Source organism: Thermobia domestica, chromosome 10 (assembly GCF_964235325.1).
Source record: "Thermobia domestica chromosome 10, izTheDome1.hap1.1, whole genome shotgun sequence".
NCBI lineage: Eukaryota > Metazoa > Arthropoda > Insecta > Zygentoma > Lepismatidae > Thermobia > Thermobia domestica.
In genome coordinates this window covers 80,050,861-80,073,466 of record NC_137463.1, presented here as the reverse complement: position 1 = coordinate 80,073,466, position 22,606 = coordinate 80,050,861, and the positions used below count along the sequence as shown (strand labels likewise).

Genomic DNA, 22,606 nt, shown 5'->3' with positions numbered 1-22,606 from the left:
GAGATATATAAAAATAATTAAAATAAAAATTACTGTCTTTGTGACTTCATCACTCTTGAACCACCCGACCGATCTTAATCAAATTTTCAACATACATGAGTCTAGGAGCAAGGATTACTTTAGGCTATATACTTTGATGATTCAACGTAGGAGAGGGGGAGGGGAGAGAAATTTAAAAATGATGAAAAATGACCGATATTATTGTTGAATCCATAGTTTTTAGGGTCGATGAGAGGAACAATGATACTTCTGAGATGCTGTTTCAATCCAAATTCAGCCCTGATAGTTGGGGAGGGGGTTCAACGTAGGGGAGGGGGATAAACATTTAAAAATGATCGAAAATCACTAATATTAGTGTCGAATCCATAGTGTTAAGAGTAGCTGAGATTAACAGTGACCATTCTGATGCCGTGTGCCGCAGCACGTAGGAGGGGGAGCTATATATAGTATAATAATAATAATCGAAAATGACCAATATTAGTGTCTAATTCATAGTTTTAGGGATCATTCAGATGAACAGTGACATTTCCGATCCGGTTTAAATCCAAAATCAGCCACTCCACTTGGGGGAAGAGGAGAAAAATATTTAAAAAGGATCGAAAATGGCCATTATCAGTGTCGAATTTGTAGTTTTCTGGGCCGCTTAGATGAACAGTGATACTTTCGATCCCGTTTAAATTCAAATTCAACTCCTCAACTTGGGAGAGGGGAGGAAGAAATATTTATAAATGATCTTTCCGATGCTGTTTAAATCGATGTCATTAAAAAACGAAAAAAAGCATATTTCACGGGTACTAAACACATGAGATATGGAGTTGTGCATTTAAATTTTCATTTCAACCCAGCGAAGCGGGTAATACGGTATATGCTAGTAGCCGCTAAAAGAAATTAAATATCTCTATTTTATCCTGATTTTGTGGATCTTACAAAAAATACTTCAAGAACCTTTGTTTCATTTGGAAATGTTAATTCTTTCATTGCGTTAGTAGACAATATGTGTCGCTTTAAAATTCCTAAGATTGTGTTGCTAAAAAATCTATTGAACTACATCAAAGAGAGAAATATGTGATATGTATGGGATAAGAACATATTTTCTGCTTCTTCTTGGGCAACAATCTTTTGATTGGTTTGATACAGCGTTTCACTCTTCCCTTCTAAGCCAGACTTTTCATTTCTCTGTACTTTTTCTTTCTTACTCCCTGTATTATTTGGTCTATATACTTCAATCGTGACCTCCGTCTAGGTATTTATTTTCATTCTATCATTTCACGTATACACGCATTCTACAGCGTTTTTTTTTTTTTTTTTTTTTTTTTTTTTTTTTTTTTCATGTCTCATATTGTACCCTGTGTCGTGCTTCTGAAATATTCTTTTGTATTCTCCCAAAAAAGAATAAATACTAACTATATAACACGAACTTAATATCCACACTATCCTACACTGGAGAAATACGGAGAGAGTGAAACAAAAAGCAGACAGCGGGGATGTAATTTCTGAAAAGCGTTCTCGGGAAGAAAACAAAAAAAATGAGTAAGAAATGTCTGCACAGAAAGTGACAGATCAACCCTGAGGAAAATATAATAAGAGTGGGGGAGGGGGGAATAAGAAGGGAAAAAATTCTGAGATGGGGAATATTGGAGTGAAAGAAGTCATTGGAGAGGCTTTCTGTATGCCTAGTCTACAGGATGCTGAAAACGATAGTTGATGTTGATTGATTGATTGTTTCGAGTGTAACATCTCTTGTCAGTTACCAACATCTAGACCAGTGGTTCTCAACCGATGTGTTGCGACACACTGGTGTGTCACGCAGTCCCCTAAGGTACGTCGCAAGATTTTAGAATTTAAAAATCGTGAAAAATTTAATAATAATTAGTTAAAATCAAGACAGACTGTACCAGTCAACACTTCCAACAATAGGAATAATGCTTAGTGCTATATAGAGTCATTATAAAAACTAATAGGTTTCACTATTATAATATATTATTATTATTATTATTATTATTATTATTATTATTATTATTTATAATAAAAATATCAAATAAGTGTGTCGCGATGTCCTGCACGTTCTGTAAAGTGTGTCGTCAGTCGAAAAAGGTTGAAAATCACTGGTCTAGGCTATGAGATAGGACACACTCACTGTTTAAAATGGGTTCGAATCACTACGCTGATTTGTATCCAAGGCAGACACCCTCATCAGGGGGATCAAACCAGCAGCGACACACACACAGAATGTAAGCAGTACATCTAATTGACCACGAAGGAGGGGAAAAAAGAAACCAGATTAAAAAAATATGGTTACTTTAGTTAATAAAATGTTCTTTTATTGAGGATTATTCGGTTGCTTCATTATTTTCGTAAAATGATAATAGTTTGTGAATTACCATAGTAAGAGAGTATGTACAGAAGAGTAATTGTTAATTTAACTGTTCGTTTGCTGTAACATGTACTGCACTAAAATAGATTACAATCGACTGACGTTTACTGTGAGTCATTTTATTGCATATTTCGTTTAAAATATAAACGCTTTCCAAGAAACAAAAAATCATAATTTCATAGTTATTCTATATATCCTGAAAATCATTCAGTTTGGTATTATTGATTATCAACTATTATAGCCAATTGATATTTTCTTTCATAATTCTTTCAAATATAAATAACTTGTTTTAGCGGTACATATATTTTATTTACAGTTCGTTTGACTTGAATCGTTTCACGCATTACTTGGATGAACTTTCTATTCTATTGTATATTCAATAACTTAGCTTTTTCTTCTAGATATACATTTTAATGGGAAAAAAATTAATAAGTATACTTTTCTTACGTTTCAGGTCGAACATTTCCAAGTCACACTTATTTTTCGTCTCCTCTGGGACCAGGTCAGCTTGCGTTATTTAATCTGCTCAAAGCATATTCTCTTCTAGACCCTGAAGTGGGCTACTGTCAAGGTTTGAGTTTTGTTGCTGGAGTGCTGCTACTGCATGTAAGTAAATTAAAACAAATGATTACATTTCTACTTGGATTAATATTTCGTCACAATCTTGTGTTTGCGAATATAATAGTCGAAATCTTGCAAGTAATTCGGCACCATTCAACGGAGTATCTATAAACAATGTTAGGAGAAAAATTAGAATAGGTAAGAAACTTACAAACTTAGAAATTACTATATAAATATCGGACGAAGTCCAACAAAAGACAAGAAGTGCATTGGTTGATTAAACGCTGCATTAAAGTTAAAATAAGCGAGCATAGCAGGAAATGTGAATTCAGTAATTAAATAAAATTACAAGTAGATCAGAGTATCAGATTTAAAAAATAAGATGTAAGTTTTATTAGTACTTATCAAGGTAATTTAAATAAACTTGGTACAAATAATCGACTCTTTTAAAACATTCAACATCACTAATTTCCACAAACCGACAACTTTTAGTATGACATGCAAGAAAGGAGTACTAAAAATGCCAGAAGTTATTGACCAGGTTGCCACTTTAGGTTTATTATTGTTATATAAATCGAGATTTGTCATCGGAAACAAAACTCCAGTAATTGGAAGAACTACACAATACCAGTTGGGACTACATTGGAGTAAGTGAAGTAAGAAGAAATTAAGAAAAACTTATCAAATTGTAGAGCAAATATTTATCTTGTTTCAGAGAACCGGTGTAGCGCAAGAGTAATTATGTTGGTTTTGTCAAAAAAACAAAAATTTCTGGAGATAGCTGGTACTTCTAGTTGAGTGATAAGGCTCGTTATAAAACTTTCTCAGAGATACAAGTGCTTCAACCTTATGCTTCCCAACACATTCAGAAGAGCAAGAATTCCTAGAAGAAATTCAAGTTTAATAACAGAAAAAAATGTAAAAATGATCATGGAAGACTTCAACGCTAGGGTTGGTTAACAGAACCACGGAAAATCAGCAGGAAAGTTCAGGTATGGGAAACAAATCCATCGTGAAAATCTTCAAGGTGGATTCGCTAAAGCCAAGATGATGATAGTGTTAACATGACGGAAACCCAGTGAAATAATCAGTCAAGTTGACTTTATTATGTGAGACGGGAGATATTTTATTGAAGACTGTAATGTTCTAAAGAACTTCAGCACAAATGTGATAATCGAATAGTAAAAGTTAACTGCAAAAACTAGATAAGCAATTTGAAGTTATTATCAGTTAGGGAAGCAAAGTGGTTTTAATTTGGATACATTACTTAAATGGAGAAATCAGGTTTTAAACGTCCACATTAAGAGTAATAATTTTAATAATCATATCAAAACTGCCCGAAACGAATAATTGATTCAACACTCTGGCCAAGTCTAACCAACAGATTACAAAGAATAGCTAGTAAATTAAGTTTTAATATTTTAAGAAAGTCACTAGGCACTGTTTAACATTTAGCAGGTTATAAAAATTACTACTCGAATCGCTTATCAGGAGTACCAAGTAGATTTCATTTGCAAAGAATTCTACATAGATATGACAAAACAATATAGCCACCAGGTCCAGAAAGCATTGCAGACACATTAAAGAAGACCAAACCCTTTCAGATCGATCACATATTTCCATGCGTCCAAACACAAAATTATTTGAAAACACCACACAGATGAATTCATTCATTGAGAGGAACGTTTATGAATCTTCTTTTATACGGCAAAATATCATGGTTTGAATCTTTACAAAGGCAACTTGAGATGATACACTATAATCAAGTGTCATCTGGAACATCAAATATGAAGTATACAAGTTGAATGATTCAACACATGCCTGTTTCAACACATATTTACAATTTCGCTACAGCAACTTACTAAAACTAAACCTCCAACAACATATTAAAAATTTATTCTACATGTCGAAGAGGTCTAGGTATTCAATTTGGCTAAATTTTCTTTTTTGTACGAAATCATAGGCAACCGTATGAAGAAATTATTTTATAGGAATTCCAATTAGAGCTTTCTGCCAAATAACTAGTAAAAATATGCCAACAGATTTACAAATAGAAAATGAACACTGTTAACATTTAGTCTCAAGGTGACAACTCTATAGTACATCTACACGATTTAAGAGACTTTTGAGTTAATATCAAGAAAAGTTTCAGGATGGTTATGTAAAAGTTCAAATAAGTTTTGAGAGTTTAATTTTTGTTACTGGCAATATCGAGGTATTTCTATATATTTTTATTACAAGAAGAATTTTTTTTGTTTTAATACAAATATACCACAACGGTGAATGGATGCCCTGTTATGTGATGAGTTCACTGTAGTTGCTTTAAGAAAACACTACCGAAGAAGATGGAAGAATCCTCTGAAAATTTTGAAGATTACTTGATGTGAATATTTTTAAATGTGTGTCACTTTCGAAGTTGAGAAAAACCCAGGGTTTTTTAAAAAAAACTATCCCATTGGTTAAAATTGGGTTTTGTTAGGCAGTATTGGATTTTATTACATTTTGTACTTATATTTAAAGACATATTTCTGATTAAAATGCATTTAAGCATTCATGTTCTATTATACACATAAAACCTTGGAATTCCCTTGTGGGATTGCGGTGACTCACCTCTGGCGTGGGTTTCTGGTTCAATCCTAGCTCTCGCCACGTGAGCTTTGTGGTGCATAAACACCGTATGTATGGGTTTTCTCGGGGTTCTCCCGTTTCCTCTCACTTTTGTAATACCACCATTATCATCTGTCTTATCACCACAGTCTTCCTTAGCCTCTGTGCTTAATCAAAAGACGTTGAACTAAACTTAAAATTACAAGAAGAGAAAAAAGAATATCTCAAGAGAATCCGTGAAGCCCTATCAGCATTTCATAAGGCACATTTTGCACTGTTGACCCTCGCGTATATTTCTATAAAGAAGGAAATAGACAATTTTGTAAACTAACAGCAAGGTCCGGGTAATTCTATATAATACAGAATATGAATAAAATCCCTATTACACTCAGGATTCAAATTCTTGAGCCAGCCGTCCCAACTGGAGATTCCTTTAGTGCCCGTCAAAACACGACAGGCAAATACTGGGACAAATACCTCAAGTTCAACAGCCAGAGATTACAAAATGGCTTTATTGACTGACTGTTATTTCTTTTTTTAAACTTTTTTGGAAGAACTGAAATGTGTTTTTTTTTTTTTTTTTTTCATTTCCACTTGCCAATTTGCTTTCTTATAATAGATTTTATTATTAAAGGGCTTTTGTAACATAAGATGGATGTATTGTACGTCACATACTCCACCAGACACGTAAGAAGAATTTGAGAGTTTCACGATCTGATAGCCATCAGTTGAGAAGATATGTCTTTAGTAATTTCCTTTTTTAAGTAAAGCATTCACGATTTATAATTAACTGACATATGAAGAAAGACATTTTATTATTTATTTATACTAATTCTCGAGTATTTACTACAGAAACAAAGGGAATGTAGTCGTATTTCTTTTTATTCCAGACTAGTTGAAATACCCATTCTCTGCATGGGGAAAATTGGGTTCATGGAAAATATTTGACTCTTCTCTCCCACTTAGGATACGCATATCAATGAAAGTGTAATAATAAAAACTCATAAGGTATCCAATTTTTGGCGTGAATTTCGAACTTCTTTCTCCCTTAGGGTACGCCCTTCAAGCAAAGTTACATAATAAGGTCCCAGCTTGATATAGGTACTAATTATGTTCAGAAACTCTTTTTCAAACAGTTCAATCATTTCCCTGTGACACATTCACAAACAGGCAACGTCGATTTAAATTAAAGAAAGAAATTATAGAAAATGCCGTATTCTTCCTTAAAACGAAAAGGGACGTGTCCTCTTATTTTTTAATGAGTTTATATACAAGCTTCATCTTCCTCACTTGACGGGCCCATGAGATACTGTAATTTTCGCTGAAATTTTGAATCCCTCTACTTCTATTAGCATGCGCCCTTCAATTACTAGCGTGCGCAGGACATTGGAAATGTGGGTACCAGATCTAAAGTACCACCATATGGAATGTCGTCCTCACCCTCCCTTTCCCCTAAGAAAAGATAGCGTCATTGCACCTGACGCTGCGTCGGCGACGCACGGCACACATGTAGACCGGAAATAATTTACACGTAATCTCTTCTCAGTTTGTAATAATTCTACATAAAAAAAGTTTGTCTAATGGGGGTGCCAAGGCACCCATGCCACCCACGTTGCGCACGCCTATGCCTTCATTCAAAGTAACATAATAAAAGAAAGCAGCTCAAAATAAGTTCCAAAATTAATTTCAAACTGTTCAACCAATTCCCCGTGATGCGATCGAAAACAACAGCTAACATCGCCTTCAATGTGAAGAAAGGAACTATAGAAAATCCCTCCTCCCTTTTAAACGAAAATTTTCAAAAACGCTGGAACACCTGCCCACATATTTTTAATGAGGAGTTTCTATACCGAGTTTCATCTTCCTAACTTGGCGGGCTCGTGACATACTCTACTTTTACATAAATTTTGAGCCTCCTCTGTCCCCTTTCCCTAAGATGTGCGCTTGAATCAAAGTAATATGATAAAAAACTTAGCGTAAGGTAGGTACTAACTACGTTCAAAATTTGATTTCAAACTGTTTAACTGTTTACCTCTGATGCGATCTTAAACAACAAGGAACATCACTTTCAATGTAAAGAAGGAAATTTTAGAAAGTGCCTCCCTTAAAACGGGAATTTTCAAAAACATTAGGATCGAGTCCACTCATTTTTAATAAGAAATTTATATACAAAGTTTCGTCTTACTAACTTGACAGGATCATAAGTTACTAAGCTTTTCGCATTTTGCATAGGTTTTGATCCTCCGCTCCGCTCCTCCTCTTGGAATACGCATTTTAATAAGCTGATATGATAAACACCCTGTTCGAGGTACAACCAAAACTCAACCAAACGCCATAACTACAGCCAACGACAGCCAAAAATTCATTTCGAGCGGTTTAGCCGTTTCGTTGTGATACGAGCGCAAACAAAATTTGTTTGTTTATATTCCCAATCTTTTTTTTATTTATTTATTTATTTATTTATTTTCTGTTCTAGTGATGATCCAGGTATTCTCTTAAATACATGTTTTAAGACAATTCTGAAACTAGTCATGTACTAAGGAACAGGATTGAAGAAAGTAATTATAATCACATTAACATTATTATTTCAATCCAAGTTTTGAAGTATATATTTCGGGGTGTTTATTTATTTATTGTGGGTTTTACTCAAAAAGACCCAGTGGGGAGTTTTGGTCTGGAGAAAATTCTAACAACCCTGGTTAGTTTAGTTCCGTAAGTTATAGAAAAAAGAAAGTTTGTAAGACTATACTAATGTGTGGATAGGAAACTTCCTCAACCGTATCATAGCATAATCTGGTGTAACTGAAGAGCCGTTTTACCAAAGTACGTAGTACATTTCTGTAGCTAATAAGGAAATTGCAGATATTTTTATGGATACAGCTCTACAAAAATAAAGAATAATATGATGAAGAGGAGAATCTAAGAAGGAATACGCCGTCTGATGAAGAAAAGAAGTGAAATAGATTTTGCAGAACTTTGCAAGATAATATATAGAAGTTCATGGTAGAAGATAGAAGGAAATTCAACAATAACCTCATAAGAGAAGCAGTAGAATACAGTATGGACACTAAGAGGTCGAATGTTGTTAGAAAATTGAAACAAGGGAAAACTTCAGAAGATGAATATTTGCTAAAGACACTATAAGGTACATATTCGTAAATGAAATACTACTAATCTTGCATGCGTAAAAACAGTTATTCTTCTTCATATTATTTCAGTAGTCTGTGCTACTTTCTTCAGTAACTTCTTGAAATGTTACCCTAGAACTATCTGTTTATGGAATCTCTCATCTGAGGACTATCCCAGAAAACAACAGCTTCATTACTTGGAAAACAGATCACGAAATAACAGAAATTTGCGAAGAAGTACTTGTACGCATCTTAAAATGGTTATGTTACTAAATTGAGTAGTACGCTTACTATGAACGAAGACAGCCACTAGACACTAGGATAAAATGTTAATCCGATCACAATGCGCCTCATCGTCGTCTTAAAACATGAAGTTAAATTATACATACTAAAGGAAATCAGTAAAGAAGCGGATACGGTCCTTATGCAGTTTTATACTGAAATATCTGTGTAGAAATAATGCTCTCGAGAAATGAAGTAACGATTATACTGCTGCATAAGAAAGAATAGGAAAGATGATGTACCCAATTACAGACACACATTTTCCTAGAAATAAGATTTTAGGCATAACTCAATTTTTCATTTATGTGTATAGTCATAACAGTCCTTTCTCACCGCTGCTTTTCTTGTACCACTAACTTCGGAATAGATTAACCAATTTTAATATTGTTTCTGGTAATCTACAAAAACTTAGTTATATAATATCATTAAAACACTTGAGTAAGACAATTTTGCCTAAGTTACTGAGTAAATCGAATAGTAGGAAAGAATGTCTGCTTTCGACTGTACTTACGGAAGAAGAGTGTGTTGGGCGAAAGAAATATGTAGATAGAAGTAGATAGATATAGATTTGTGAACTTAATCTAAACATCAGCAATGTTTGAAAAGTATATTCACATAGCAGAACTGCCTGTAGCTGTTGAACTTACTGGTAGTGAGTACAGTTTTTTTTAGTATGACAATTGAGTCAGCTTCTGAAGTAATTAACTTACATTAAGTGATTCTCAATAATTAGAACTAATGTAACTTTAAATATGTTCTAAATTCGTTTAGTAGGCAAATATTTTTAACGTTAGCTGTTTATGACAATAAACATGTCTTGTCTAAAAGAAATGTTGTCTTTCAGATGGCTGAGGAAAACGCCTTTTCGCTCTTGAAGCATTTAATGTTCCGAAGAGGGCTGAGGCGTCAATACTTACCAGACATGGTAGCACTTCAGGTGCAGTTATACCAACTTTCCCGACTTTTACACGACCTGCATCCAGATCTGTATGTTCACTTCGATCAACATGAAGTTGCGCCAACCTTGTACGCAGCTCCTTGGATCCTCACCATTTTCGCTTCTCAGTTTCCACTTGGATTTGTGACACGTGTATTTGGTAATTAAATAAGTCTTTCTGTTCATTAAGTATAGCTAATAAATAATTAGGGATTAAGGAAACTATCAAATGTATATAGATATCTTTCATATCGTTCAGTGTTAGAAATAAAATACATAACCCAGAGTTCGGAGAAGGAGATAAGAAATCATGAGATACAAATCAAAGCCAGAGACATAAACTATATAGTAAGAACTGTTTTTAGGCGTATAGCAGCCTATCAATTAACGTAACTTTTAAAATATTTCCTTTATTGACATTTCATTTTCAGGTAACTCATTTTGTATTAAATACAGCACCATAATAATTATTTCACACAGAATTAGCTCCCACATCATCAAATATTACAATAGAGCACAGGGACAATATCTTAAATTAATTAATATATTTTCCGCATCCTACTACAAACAAATAAGCAGTTCGCAATTAATACCTTGTTCCATGTTTTCAAAATATCTTTCGTCAGTTACTATCAATCTATCTATTTTATATCAACTTAATTCCTCCAATATCCACCTCCGTTTCAGCTGTATCCTTCCAAGAGAAAGGTGTGCATAATGTAGAATTCCATTCTGAATATGACCCAAATCTGTGCGGATTATTACTATTACCGAGGATCAGAAGCGTCCAAAATTATTTTCATACAGGGTTAGGTTTTTGGCATTGTTTGATCCCACACTGAGCTGTAATTTCGTCTCTCTCGGTATTGAAAATGAGACGTCAAACTGGTAATTAATGAATCAAGTAAGTCCTCGTGAACTTCTGTTTCTGGATGAATGTAATTATAGGTTGGATGCAGTTTGTAATCTTTAAGTGATTCAAATTAAAACTATGGATGATTTCTTTCCAAGGGCGGTTTATTTTAACAAGTTTATTGCCCAGTAACGCACTTAATAAATATTGAACTGGCCTTTAATATTTGTTAGCTTTTAATATGCATCCTGTTGAGACAACACAAAAAAATTTCGAAATAAATTTCAATTTATAAAATTATGTTCTTTGTAGTGGAAAAAATACACCACTCTCAAATTGGTCCATCTGTTTCGTAATATTGACACAAAAGCTATGTTTCAACGTCGATTATAATATAAATATAAGGAAATGTAGGCGGTAATTCTTACTCTAGATAGGATTGTACTAATTAATGTCCTCCATTCTTCCAACATTGGCTAGTATATACTATAATAAAAAAATAAATAATAAAAAAAAATACTACTCCCTCAGCAAAGGAAGCCGATTTTTCTTGTAAAATTAATATCGTTTAATAATTTCGCCAACTAAACACTGACTTTATTAGACAGTGTCTGGTGAAGGCAAAGTGTCTAGTTGGCAAGAATTACACGATATTAGTTTCATTAGTTCCCCGCGTAAATATACGGAAGCTTATAGTTTTACTCCAGATGTGTGTGTGTGTGTGTGTGTGTGGTACTCTATTTCTTGATAACTACTGGATGGATCTGACCCAAATTTTGTGGGCAAGTTCACCAAGGGACGGGTTTGGTTTGCCGTAAGGACTAGACTAGTGTCATGTGATCAGGACAAAAGTCACATTGCGTGCTAAATCGAGTATGGAGATTCCAAATCCAGATGTGAGATATTTCAAGCACGTAACCTCCACATGAGGCGCCCTGGGTAATTCGAAGAAGATGCATATACTTTATCATTATTATTGATTTTACTCAAACAACTTGGCTTGTGACAATGTTCTGTCTATATTTATCTTACGTGCTATACATCGTTTTTAAGCTCGTTATTGTGTCTTTTTGCAATAAGCTCTCAATTAGCGATCTCCGTATTATAGTTTTTGAGATATGTGAACGACTTTTTTTATTTTTTTTTATTTATTTATTTATTTATTTATTTTTTTATTTATTGATTTTCCATTGACTTTAGTGTTCATGTTTCGTGATTTTTACTATGTTCCGTCCATTTTAGGATGATTTCTTTTCTGAATGTAGAATCTACGTAGTCTGTTCCATCTTAAGCTAAATTTCAGCCATCTACCTGTTTTGGTTTTTGAGATAAGTGGAGGAATTATTTGTTTTTCATTGATTTTTTTTTTCATTGACATTAATGTTAAAATTTCGTGCTTTTTGACTATGTTCCATCCAATTTAGGACAATTTGCTTTTGGAATATAAAATGTACATTTGAGCTGAATTTGTTTCAGTCATCTCCCCCAAAGCCTGTTCACATCATTCTAACTGGATAGGCCCTTTGGTTGGTAAGTAGCTCATCCTCTGAAGAATAATGATCGCTGTATTTGCTGGCTGAGCTCAGCCAGGGATGAGGCTTGGCTCGGCTTGTATGTGGTACTTTATTTCCCGTTAACTACTGGCCCGGTCTTAACGGAAAATGGTGGACAAATAGCTCATAATCTAAAGAATAAAGATGCTTTATTTGGTGGCCGAGTTCAATCAGGGAGGCATGGCTTGTATATGGTACTTTATTTCTCGGTAACTACTAGTTGGATCTGAACGAAATTTGGTGAGCTAGTAGCCCATCGTCTAAGGAATAAAGATCGCTATATTTGGTGGCCGACCTCGGCCCGAGACATGCTTTGCTTGGCAACAGATGTTTTATTCCATATCTTTGCACGCCGAGAGCTTCTGAGTTCGGTTCACCTCAACTTGTAATAAAAAAAATATGTCTGCTTTGCTCAGCGATTAGTTTATTATTTAATTAATCCGTGTTTGCCTCGTATGATAGTAATTGCCTTTACCTTGCAATTTATTCCTTCCACATATTATCAAAACACTGCAAAGTATAAAACTTCACAACATAACTTGTAATATTAACCTAATTTTTATGCAACTTGTAATATAATCTAAAATAGCCAGTGTCCATAAAATTATTGTGAGCGTATGATGTATGACATTCAAGTTATAAACACACTTTTACTACTTAATCAACAATAAAATATTCCTTGCAAATATTGTTGATTGTAAATTGTATCATGTTGGAAGTAATATTATCTTCTAGCTTTTGAAGATTTTCAAAAATAAAAATAGTTTTAACTTATTCTGCTAATCGGCGTGGCCACAGATGCTCAAAATATAGTGGATTCATTTTTGGATAATACTTTTAATCTATTATCTGTAATATACATTATAAATGATGGGACATGTTAGCAATAGTAAAATACAAGAAAGTATACAGAGACACCTTGACACCATTGATTTTGGACGTGTTTGCTTAACTAATGGAAGTTATTATCTACACGAGAACTGCTTTTCCACTGCTAGATTTCCTTGTGCCAGTAACTTCGGAATAACCTGATAATTTGAGTGAAGTTAAAGTGACTGTTACAAATACAGTTAAAGGAATGCAATTCTTTGCACGTTACCGAAAACTGTTTTCGAATTGATCACTTATTTGGAAAAGTTACACACAAACGAAAATTTGTCAAAAAAGACTGTATAAACCTAGATAATTTTATGCACATTTAAACTTAATTGTTGTACCGCTTGATTTCTTTGAACTTTAACGCGATCGAACATGAAGTGAATGAGTTCTACTGTAAAACGTTGACTCATTCTCACTCAAGCACTCTTAACAACACTCCACGGGAAGCTGAATATTATCTGAGCAAGTATTGTCTGAGCATACTATCAAGCATAGCCCCGAATGGAGTGCATGTTATAACTACTTTTGCCGTGTTTTTCCAGCCAATCTTGATTTTTTCTTCTTCTTCTTTTTCTCTTGTGTGACACGGGGCATATTCCGTAAATGGATGAGGTGTTTTGTTCTGTTCAGCGACGTGGCTGAGAATATTCAAAAAGACCCTTCTCCAACATTTCACTGTATTTTTTCTGTTAATATTGCCCACTTACTCTAGAATGCCAAATGGCATCTCACACTTTAGCGAAAAAAGCGCCACGCTTAACTGGATCGTAGTCATTCCTACCGAATTCAGGCTGGAAATTCTCCAGTGAAAACTTCGAAATCACATGATACGACAAGTACGAAACTCAATGGACGTTTCAATACCACCGTTGTCCACTTTTCCATTTCGCAATACTGGCTACAGTAAGAAATGGTTTATTCAAAAAATGAGCAATGGTTTGTATTCTCTTATGAGAGCCTACCTGGTAAGGATAAATTATAGCTGAAGGTATTCTGGCACTTTTCAGCTGAGCTGTTGGTTTAAGAGGCTTGAAGTGTATTGGCAGTTTTTTGTTTGTTTGATTTTTCATTGTTTCGAACTGAACAGTCACCCGATTGACAATAGGCAGCAGAATCCAACATTATGGCAACTTGTCTCGGCTACATACTCTCGTACCACCCAACAGTTCGTTCTTTTTGAAGACTATACATTATACAGTACTTGGAGTTCGATGCGTACATTTTGGTTTCGAAAGTAAATTGTTACACACAAATCTGTAAAGACTAGCAAATATACACAGTCAGTACCATGAAGCATGTTACTATTTCTAAAATTCAAGGTAATCTATTTACTAGCCTATATATGGTGCGAATGGTGACTATTTTAGGTGATCATACATATTAATTTTAGCTTGAAAACCAATATGTTTGTTTTGTTATGAAGAGCAAGAGTATAAACATTGCTTTTAGGCAAAATTGTATTCCTTTTTTTCTTCCAGATTTGTTGTTTCTGGAAGGACCTGAAGTCATGTTTAAATTTGCTCTTGCACTGTTGGAAGAACATAAAGATGGATTACTTGGCTGTGGCAGCTTTGAGGAGACAATGGATTACCTGAAGACCGTAGTTCCCAATATTAATAAACTCCAATTGGAAAGAATAATGAAGCAGGTACGTACTTTTTCTCCTTAGCTTTGTCATACTAGTAAGAAACGGTTGCTTCTAGTTTACGTGTATAGAAAAATTGATTCAGTAAGTTTTTCTTTTAGTCACACTGTGCAGGAATCTGTAATGCAGGATGCTTTCTTCAATTACTTCTCCCTTTTTCAATATATATAAGCATCCTGCATTACAGATTCCTGCACAGAGTGACTAAAAGAAAAACTTACTGAATCAATTTTATATAACAGATTTGTCGTTCTATCAAAACACATGCCTGTAAGTAGACTTATTAATGCTATACAATTTCTTGGTGCTAGAAAAAATCGTAGCAGTTCTCCTGTAGTATGTTCTCGTAAAATTTTCACTTTAAAGTATGTTTTGCAACTGGAGCACAGTAGAACTGTTTGAGGACCCTGCTAGAACTTATAGTTTGCTTACAGATTTCTAATCAAATTTCTCGATAAGAGTGCATGTTTCTCATGGCCCACGGTAAAGTGTGATTTGAAGTTTTACGTAGTGTCAGTGCTGAAAATGGAGGTTGAACTCCATTCTATGCACAATAAAGATTACCCAGCACCGAGTAGAGGAAATTAAAACCAAGTTACGAACAAGCCGTACGAGGTATCTTAGTTAGAATCTCGTTTCATTGTACAATTTAATTTTCCTCATTTACAACCCACAAGAAAATTCAGAAGAAGGTAACGTCTGTTGACTGTATATTAACACATTCCGTCTGGAGGGACTACGGGTTCAGCCCATGGTGCTTAACGTTATTTATTTTATTTTATTTTTATTTTTTAATTTCAAATGTAAGAATAATTGTTCGAAGTATGAGAAGTTATGTGTCTTGAGATTGCAAACTTTATAGTTTTCAGAAATGTCATTAAAATAACATTTTTTAAAATAACGCCAGAAAACCTTCGTGTGTTGGAAAAACACGTCCATGCATAAAAGAGTTAAGGTACAGTTAACATAATTCACTTTTTCATCATTATTGTACACGTTAAGCTTTTATTCTGCAACATAATACTGCTGACTTCATATGTTCGTGTTCGAAAAAGCATGGCCCTCAACTGTCTTTAAAACTTAGTGTTCTTATAACGAACATGTATAGCATAATTTAGTATTTTGGTTTGCAGTCAATCTCTCAAACAGGCAAAGATGACTCTTATTGGTTTGCTTTAATTCTGGTTATGAATAAGAGTACAGGACTTACGAATCAAAGAATGAGTACATGATTTAGGTGCCGGGATGCTTTAAGCATAACATTCGAGCGATAGACTTTCTATCGTCATATATTATATTGTCTGTTCTAATGGAAAACCATTTTCGATTTATACTAGTATTTATAAGAATTTGCCTCTTCCAGGTATTTATAATGGATTTAACTAAGCAACTACATGCGTATGAAGTTGAGTACCATGTTCTCCAAGAAGAAATGACTACGCCCAAAGTAGAAGTGGAAACTTTGAGGAAGGTTGAACTAGAGAATAGCAATCTAAGAAATCAAAACCATGAGCTTCTACAACAGATGCAGGTATGACTTAGTTGCAATTGAATGCATTTCAATCTTCTTTATTCTTATTTTGCCTTCTGCACACTGATACATTATTTTTCAGGGCTGTAATTGATTGGTATTACGTTAAATAAGAAATATATTTCAACGTAATATCAATCCATCTCCATCTTTACGTTCATTCTGTGGAATACAATATACGAATGATTCTTCTAAAACCTAAATAGCGTTATTCCTCTTTCTTTTCAGCGATAATTTCATAAGCTAAAGTCCTGCTAATGTATTAGACCTGAATTTGCATTTTTTTTTCTTTTAGGTGGGATGATACTTTTTTTTATGCCTTCTTAACTTTTTTTTTTAAAAAAAAAGAATCTTCCTGTTTTAGTTCCATGATTATGTCCTGTAGGCTAAAGGAAACGGGTGGTTAATAAAAGTGAACGATTTTGAAAGGAATTGATGGAATTAATGTGGGAGAAAAGTGAGAAGCTCACCACAAGTTTGCATGACCTGTGATCGAACCAGGGGCCCCTAGCTCGAGAATTCAGCACTCTACCACATCTATTGTCCTCTCTCTTCTTGAATTATAAATCATGTTAATTTCATGGATCACCAACAGAGTTAGTATAACTAAAAGAATCAATCTCGACAAGTTAGCAAAATAAAATCAGAAAATGTAAAAAACTGAAACTAAATAAATCCAGAATTACGCTATCGAGATATAAATTTCATTTTTATATTGCATAAAAAATAATTGAACAGTATAAGAATTTGTTTCTCAGGTGCACTGTGGAAGTGCTAGAATTTCAACCATTAATTCAACATTCCGATTTTCTTGTTATTTATTTTAGTATTGTAAGAAACCTACTAGTATTAGGTGCAAATGAAGTAACTATTTGCATTTAGTATTTACTGTGTAATCCGACTTGACACATCGAATGAAGTTGAAGATTAAAGTACAGAAATACTTCGATTGTGCAGTTATTGTTGCCTCGAAAAATGCCCTAGTAATAGAATCGGCGATAATCTGGATAAATAATGCGTGTATAAATGGGTTATAATTTCCAAGAACTTTTCAAACCTATTAATCAAATATGTGGTAGAAATGAGTTTTATGAAGTGAAAAACAAATGAGTTAAACGTGTTAAGTAAAAACTCAATATCTACATATAGGAAAAGAAACTCAATATCTACATATAGGGAAAGTTGCTAAACAAGGAACAACAGTATGTAAATACCGGGAAGCATGGCACCTATAGCCCTAGTGAATGTCCTAGGCATTTTTTTCTTCTGTCAGTGAAATTGTATTTCCAAGAGTAATTGGTTATTATGAAACAAATGCATACAGCGATGAAAGAAGTTAACCGAAAGGCCAGTAATGTTTGTTATTAACATTTCAAACTGTTTTTCTTTTCAGTTATGTTGTAGCGTATTTAAGATGTCTATCTCCTGTTTCTACATTTAGATAACCTTAATTTATTATCTACTTATGTTAGATCGACTTTTGTTTACGAATAAGGCGATGGTTGTACCAAGTAACATTGATTTTGCTGTTCCAGGGGACAATACTTTACATATATGATCAATATTTGTTGGAATGATTTTTTGAATATACATACACGTTTTAATCCAGGATGTTCCATATTCATTTCGTATTCTTTCAACAAGTAATCTAATAAAACTACAATATCGATATTATTTGTTCTATAAACATATTCTGTTCCTTGTTTTTAAAGAGCTTCTTTATCAAGCAAAAACTCTCAGATTTAATGAGAATAGGAAGCAGGTTATGATTTTTGTAGAGTATTTTATGTCGATTATTTTGTAACAAATAAAGTAGTCACTGAAAACAGTCGGTTATTATTAGATTTGTTATTGTCCCTAGATGTAATAATGTGTGTTCTTTAGTACGTATCCAGTATGTACCAAGGGGCGAAATGCCCTGCTCTGTAAAAATTGCTCTGACATTCCTCTCATTACTGCTTTCTTCTCATTGCATTTGTAACATCTACAATGTGAAACTGAAATATTCTGTACAGCTATTAGAAACATCATCTCTTTATTCTTGCACGAATATACGCATTTCAGCAAAAGAAGTATAAAAGGTGTCCCTTGGTTGAGCCACTTCCTCTACTATATGCAGAAACGATAGTGCTACAAGGAGAATAGAGAGTTGGACTAAATAAACTACCTTGCAGCCGTGATAACTCGAATTTAAGAGTTTCCGGTGGAGACACTCGGTCGAAAAAGTGTAATAGCTTTTACAGGCCAGTCATCTTGTGAGGTTTTTCCTGGGTTTCCTCATTTACACTAGGCAAATGCCGGGATGGTACCTAACATAATGGTCCTAGACCACTTCCTTCCTTCCCTTTCATCGGATAGTGTGCTCTCCGAGGGACGTCATCCCTCATATACGTGACTGGCTAATTGGCCATAGATGCCTACAGCCCAAAAATCTAATCCCTAATCGAATTTAGAAACACAGTGGGGGGTTGATTGATTGAGGTTTAATGGGGACGTTAGCTCTAGGCTATTTGTCCCCGTGACGAAGCACAATGGTAGAAATTTTGGTATCAAATTGTAAACTGCGATAATCGAAACCCTAATAATCGAGGTACTTCTGTACAATAAATTTCTGTGATGTGGAAAATGTATAATTTTTAGTTCAGTTGTACTGAAACATAAGAAAACTAAGTCTTGTTTTTCCTCCTAATTCCAGATTTTGCAAGCAAAGAATCGTCGACTGGAGACAAACCGTACCATTCAGCAGGCAGCGTTAAACCGACTGGAATCTCAGGTGCAGAGTTTAGAAGAAAGCATTGGAGCAATGGCTCGTTTTATTGGAGATCTTCAGGAAAAACTTGGAAGTGATGCGGTTCAAGTGCCATATAATATCAGGAAATACGTATCACTTTTCAGCAATTCACATCGCAGGAATTCTATAAGCAATTCTTGCAATAGCTTGTCATCAACGGATAGCAATAAGAACGATAACACAACAAATAATAATCAATTTGATATTTCAAAGTCGCACAGCACTGGGAATATAATTCCTGCGATTTCCGAGCCACTTTCGTCGCCTACATCCACTCATCAGATGCATCCTTTGGATTCTGTGGGGGATGTTAATTTTACGTTTGAAACTACGAAGCTAAAGACCATTCGACCTCGTAGCTTATCGAGAAATGCAAGCGTTGACAGTATTCTTTTCCAGAGAAACCACAGTGCCAGTGTGGATGGTGACAGTGACACGAGTGACGCCAGTGATTCTCAGTCAGGAAACAGACGAGTCAGTACAAGCTTTGACAAGAAGGAATTATTGGCTGCCATATAGTTGTCACCATAAACATAAACATATCGGTATTTATATTATGTTCTTATATGTCTAACAATGCATCAATCTATGTTGTATATTCTTCTTGATCTCGCTTGTACCTTCTTGCCAGAATCTTTTGTATTTAAAGTGTTTCGTGATTAGATTTTTCATTTCATTTATTTGTATATTATCATTCTTGTTCTTTATTTACTACGTTTTAACCTAAAGGAATTCGCATTTCCTCAACGAATAAAATTGTAGCTTTTATGGGAATTGAACAGTTTGAAAATTATTTGCTATCGAGCTGTCAGTGGCCGCGGGATTTGAACTCTAAATCTGATGTCCCAGTCTTTTTTTTTTTTTTTTTCATCTTTTAAAATTGTTATTGTATTTTATATTTTCTAACAGGTCTTCATCACTTTTCTATTATTCCCAGTTAACTTTTCCGTTTTCTTAGTATTCTTTATTCGATTTTCTCGTTGCTCTTTCATACTATCCACGTTTATTGCAATTGTTGCGCCTTTTACTTAAAATAGAAATCAAACATTGTGCTTTTTTTTCTTAATTCTTAACAGTTGATATCTAATTATTGATTATAACTTCAATGACAATCATCCTAATTCTACTCGTGTTAGTTATGCAAATTACGAATGTTTCGAATTTATATCTTCATTCGGTTTTGACCTGCTTCGTGGCTAAGCGGTTAGCGTACGTGCCTTTGGCGTAGGAGAACCGGATTGGATTTCCGGCGGAAGCTCATGTGGTTTGGATTCCACGTAACACGGTAGGTTCATGTCTCATATAACCTCGCTGCTAAAAGGGACGCTAAACTCACATAGAATCCTCGTTCGGTCTTTATGATTTAAAAAATTGTATTATTAATTTATTGAACTGCTTTCTGTAATAATCTCTTTGTTATTAATAATATATACTGTTTTTAATTCTCTCAATATAAAACTTGTATTAAAGCTGAAGTACTTTTGTTTGCTTACGCAAGTTTCGTCGGTAGCATAGAGAAGGTCGTGAGTAAACCATTAGGAAGGTACAAAATATGAAAAAAGTAAAACTTCACAAAAGCAAATACAAAATTGTTGCCTACACTAAGATTACTAAAACTATTCTTCTTCAAAAACTCGTAGCGTTTATATATATACTGTGTTTTCTGCTTGCGGTGATTGCAGCAGCTAAGCAAACAAAGATCAAAGAAGCAATGTGAAGTTTATTTTAGTATGAACTTCTTATTGTGAGAATCAAGAAAGGAACATAAGTAAGGAATTCTCTGCGTTTGTCAATAAATATAAATAGAACGTACTTAATACGAAACACCTTATGTAAAGGACATTCAGATCTCTTAAAGAAAATAACTAATTACGTACAAATGTATTTTCCCTGAAATCTATCTGTATTGGCTATTGCGGAAGTAAAATTAATCAAATTTTATAAAAATCCTCTTTCATAAAATGTCACTGTTTAACTGCTATATATAATTTCCTTGACCATGTAGTAAATGCATTTATGTGCTACAAAATGTTTGAATTGACTTTTTAAAATATTTTTCTCTGACTCTTCAAAGCATTTATTGCAAGTGTATCAATTTTTCTCTAGTTATTTATAAGTATGGTGTTTGTACACTTATGAAGGCAAGTTTATATATATATATATATATATATAACGACAGTTCCTTGCAGGAAATAGAGAAATTTCCGTCCTGTGTGCGAGATCGTCTTTTAATGTAAAAGCACCATAAACATATGAGTAAGATTCTATAAAAGTAAAGAAGTGATAAACGTCTTCAAAAGACTGAAATACTTGTAAAAAAATAATTCATAGAGGAAGCGTGAGAAAGATCAAGAAGAAAATACAACATATGTTAACAAAAAAATATGCATGTATCTTTTTATGACCTACATTGTTATACGTTAGAAGAATTTAAACTCATTCACTAGAAATCTCTTGATTTTTTTTAACAAAAAATGAAAAATTAAGACGATAGTACAATTTATAGCATCCAATATTGTTACTTAAAGGAAGACCATATATACATTCACAATACCCCCATATATATATATATATATATAAAATGTTTCCAAACTTTTCCCTTTCTTTTAATGTAACCAATTATTTCGCCCCGTAATATCAGACTTGTGAAAGACTCTGTTTACACTTTACATAGTAATAAAAGGAGAATGAATTAACTTTACCTTGAAAGACATTTAAGCGTGATAAATGCTTGTGAAGAATATAGTTTTGATATAAAAATATATTTGTATAGATGTTAAAGTGAATATGAACATGAGTGATATTAGATTATAACTTCTGCTTTGCATTGTATAGAGCATATTTTCGTGAGTATTGTGGAAAAAAATATTATACATGAATTTGTGTATATACCGTCAGTAGCAGTATAATAACATGTACTGTAAGAAAAGAAAGAGGTTCCTTAATTTTTTCTGCCATACATGCTGAATTTTACTCAGAAAAAATATATAAAAAAATAAACCGTTGAAGTGAAAGTACCGTAATGTGTGTGTAGAAACTATTGTACATATATTGTATATGTGATACATATGTAAGTGATATCTGTGATTAATATTGTGATTACGTAGAATGTTGTAATACTTAATAATTAAGTGTAAATGCAGATGAACTGAGCATGTGTAATATGTCCAGTACTTAATCTCAGTATTGAAGAAGCCAGGTGCTTTTTAGATGAATTGCAGTTCAATAAATAAACATTAAAGCTTTATGTGCAGCGGTATTATTATTATTATGTCTTCCTGATCAAATATACAAAGCTGTTACAAAATATGTATGCTCAATTTATTAGATGGTTTCTCTGTGTTATTTTCGATGTTGAAATGGATTATTGCAGTATGTAGTGTGTTGTTTCCTCAACGGATGTCGGTACTCTCATAGTTAAGACTCGGATTTCTGAGACATGTTATATTTTTATCCTAGCATCCA

At 33.7% G+C, this 22,606-nt stretch overlaps 1 protein-coding gene across 1 annotated transcript in view; it reads left to right on the top strand.

Annotated features, from left to right (window-relative positions):
* The window catches only part of plx (PTB_TBC1D1_like and TBC domain-containing protein plx), a gene marked incomplete in the record, with an annotated part of 324,926 nt that extends 302,538 nt beyond the window's left edge, over positions 1–22,388 (top strand). The window contains 5 exon segments of the mRNA XM_081728163.1: positions 2,829–2,980; positions 9,797–10,049; positions 14,653–14,822; positions 16,183–16,350; positions 19,046–22,388. Of these exon segments, the coding sequence (XP_081584289.1) occupies positions 2,829–2,980; positions 9,797–10,049; positions 14,653–14,822; positions 16,183–16,350; positions 19,046–19,660 (1,358 nt within the window).
* Positions 22,389–22,606: the final 218 nt, after the last annotated feature.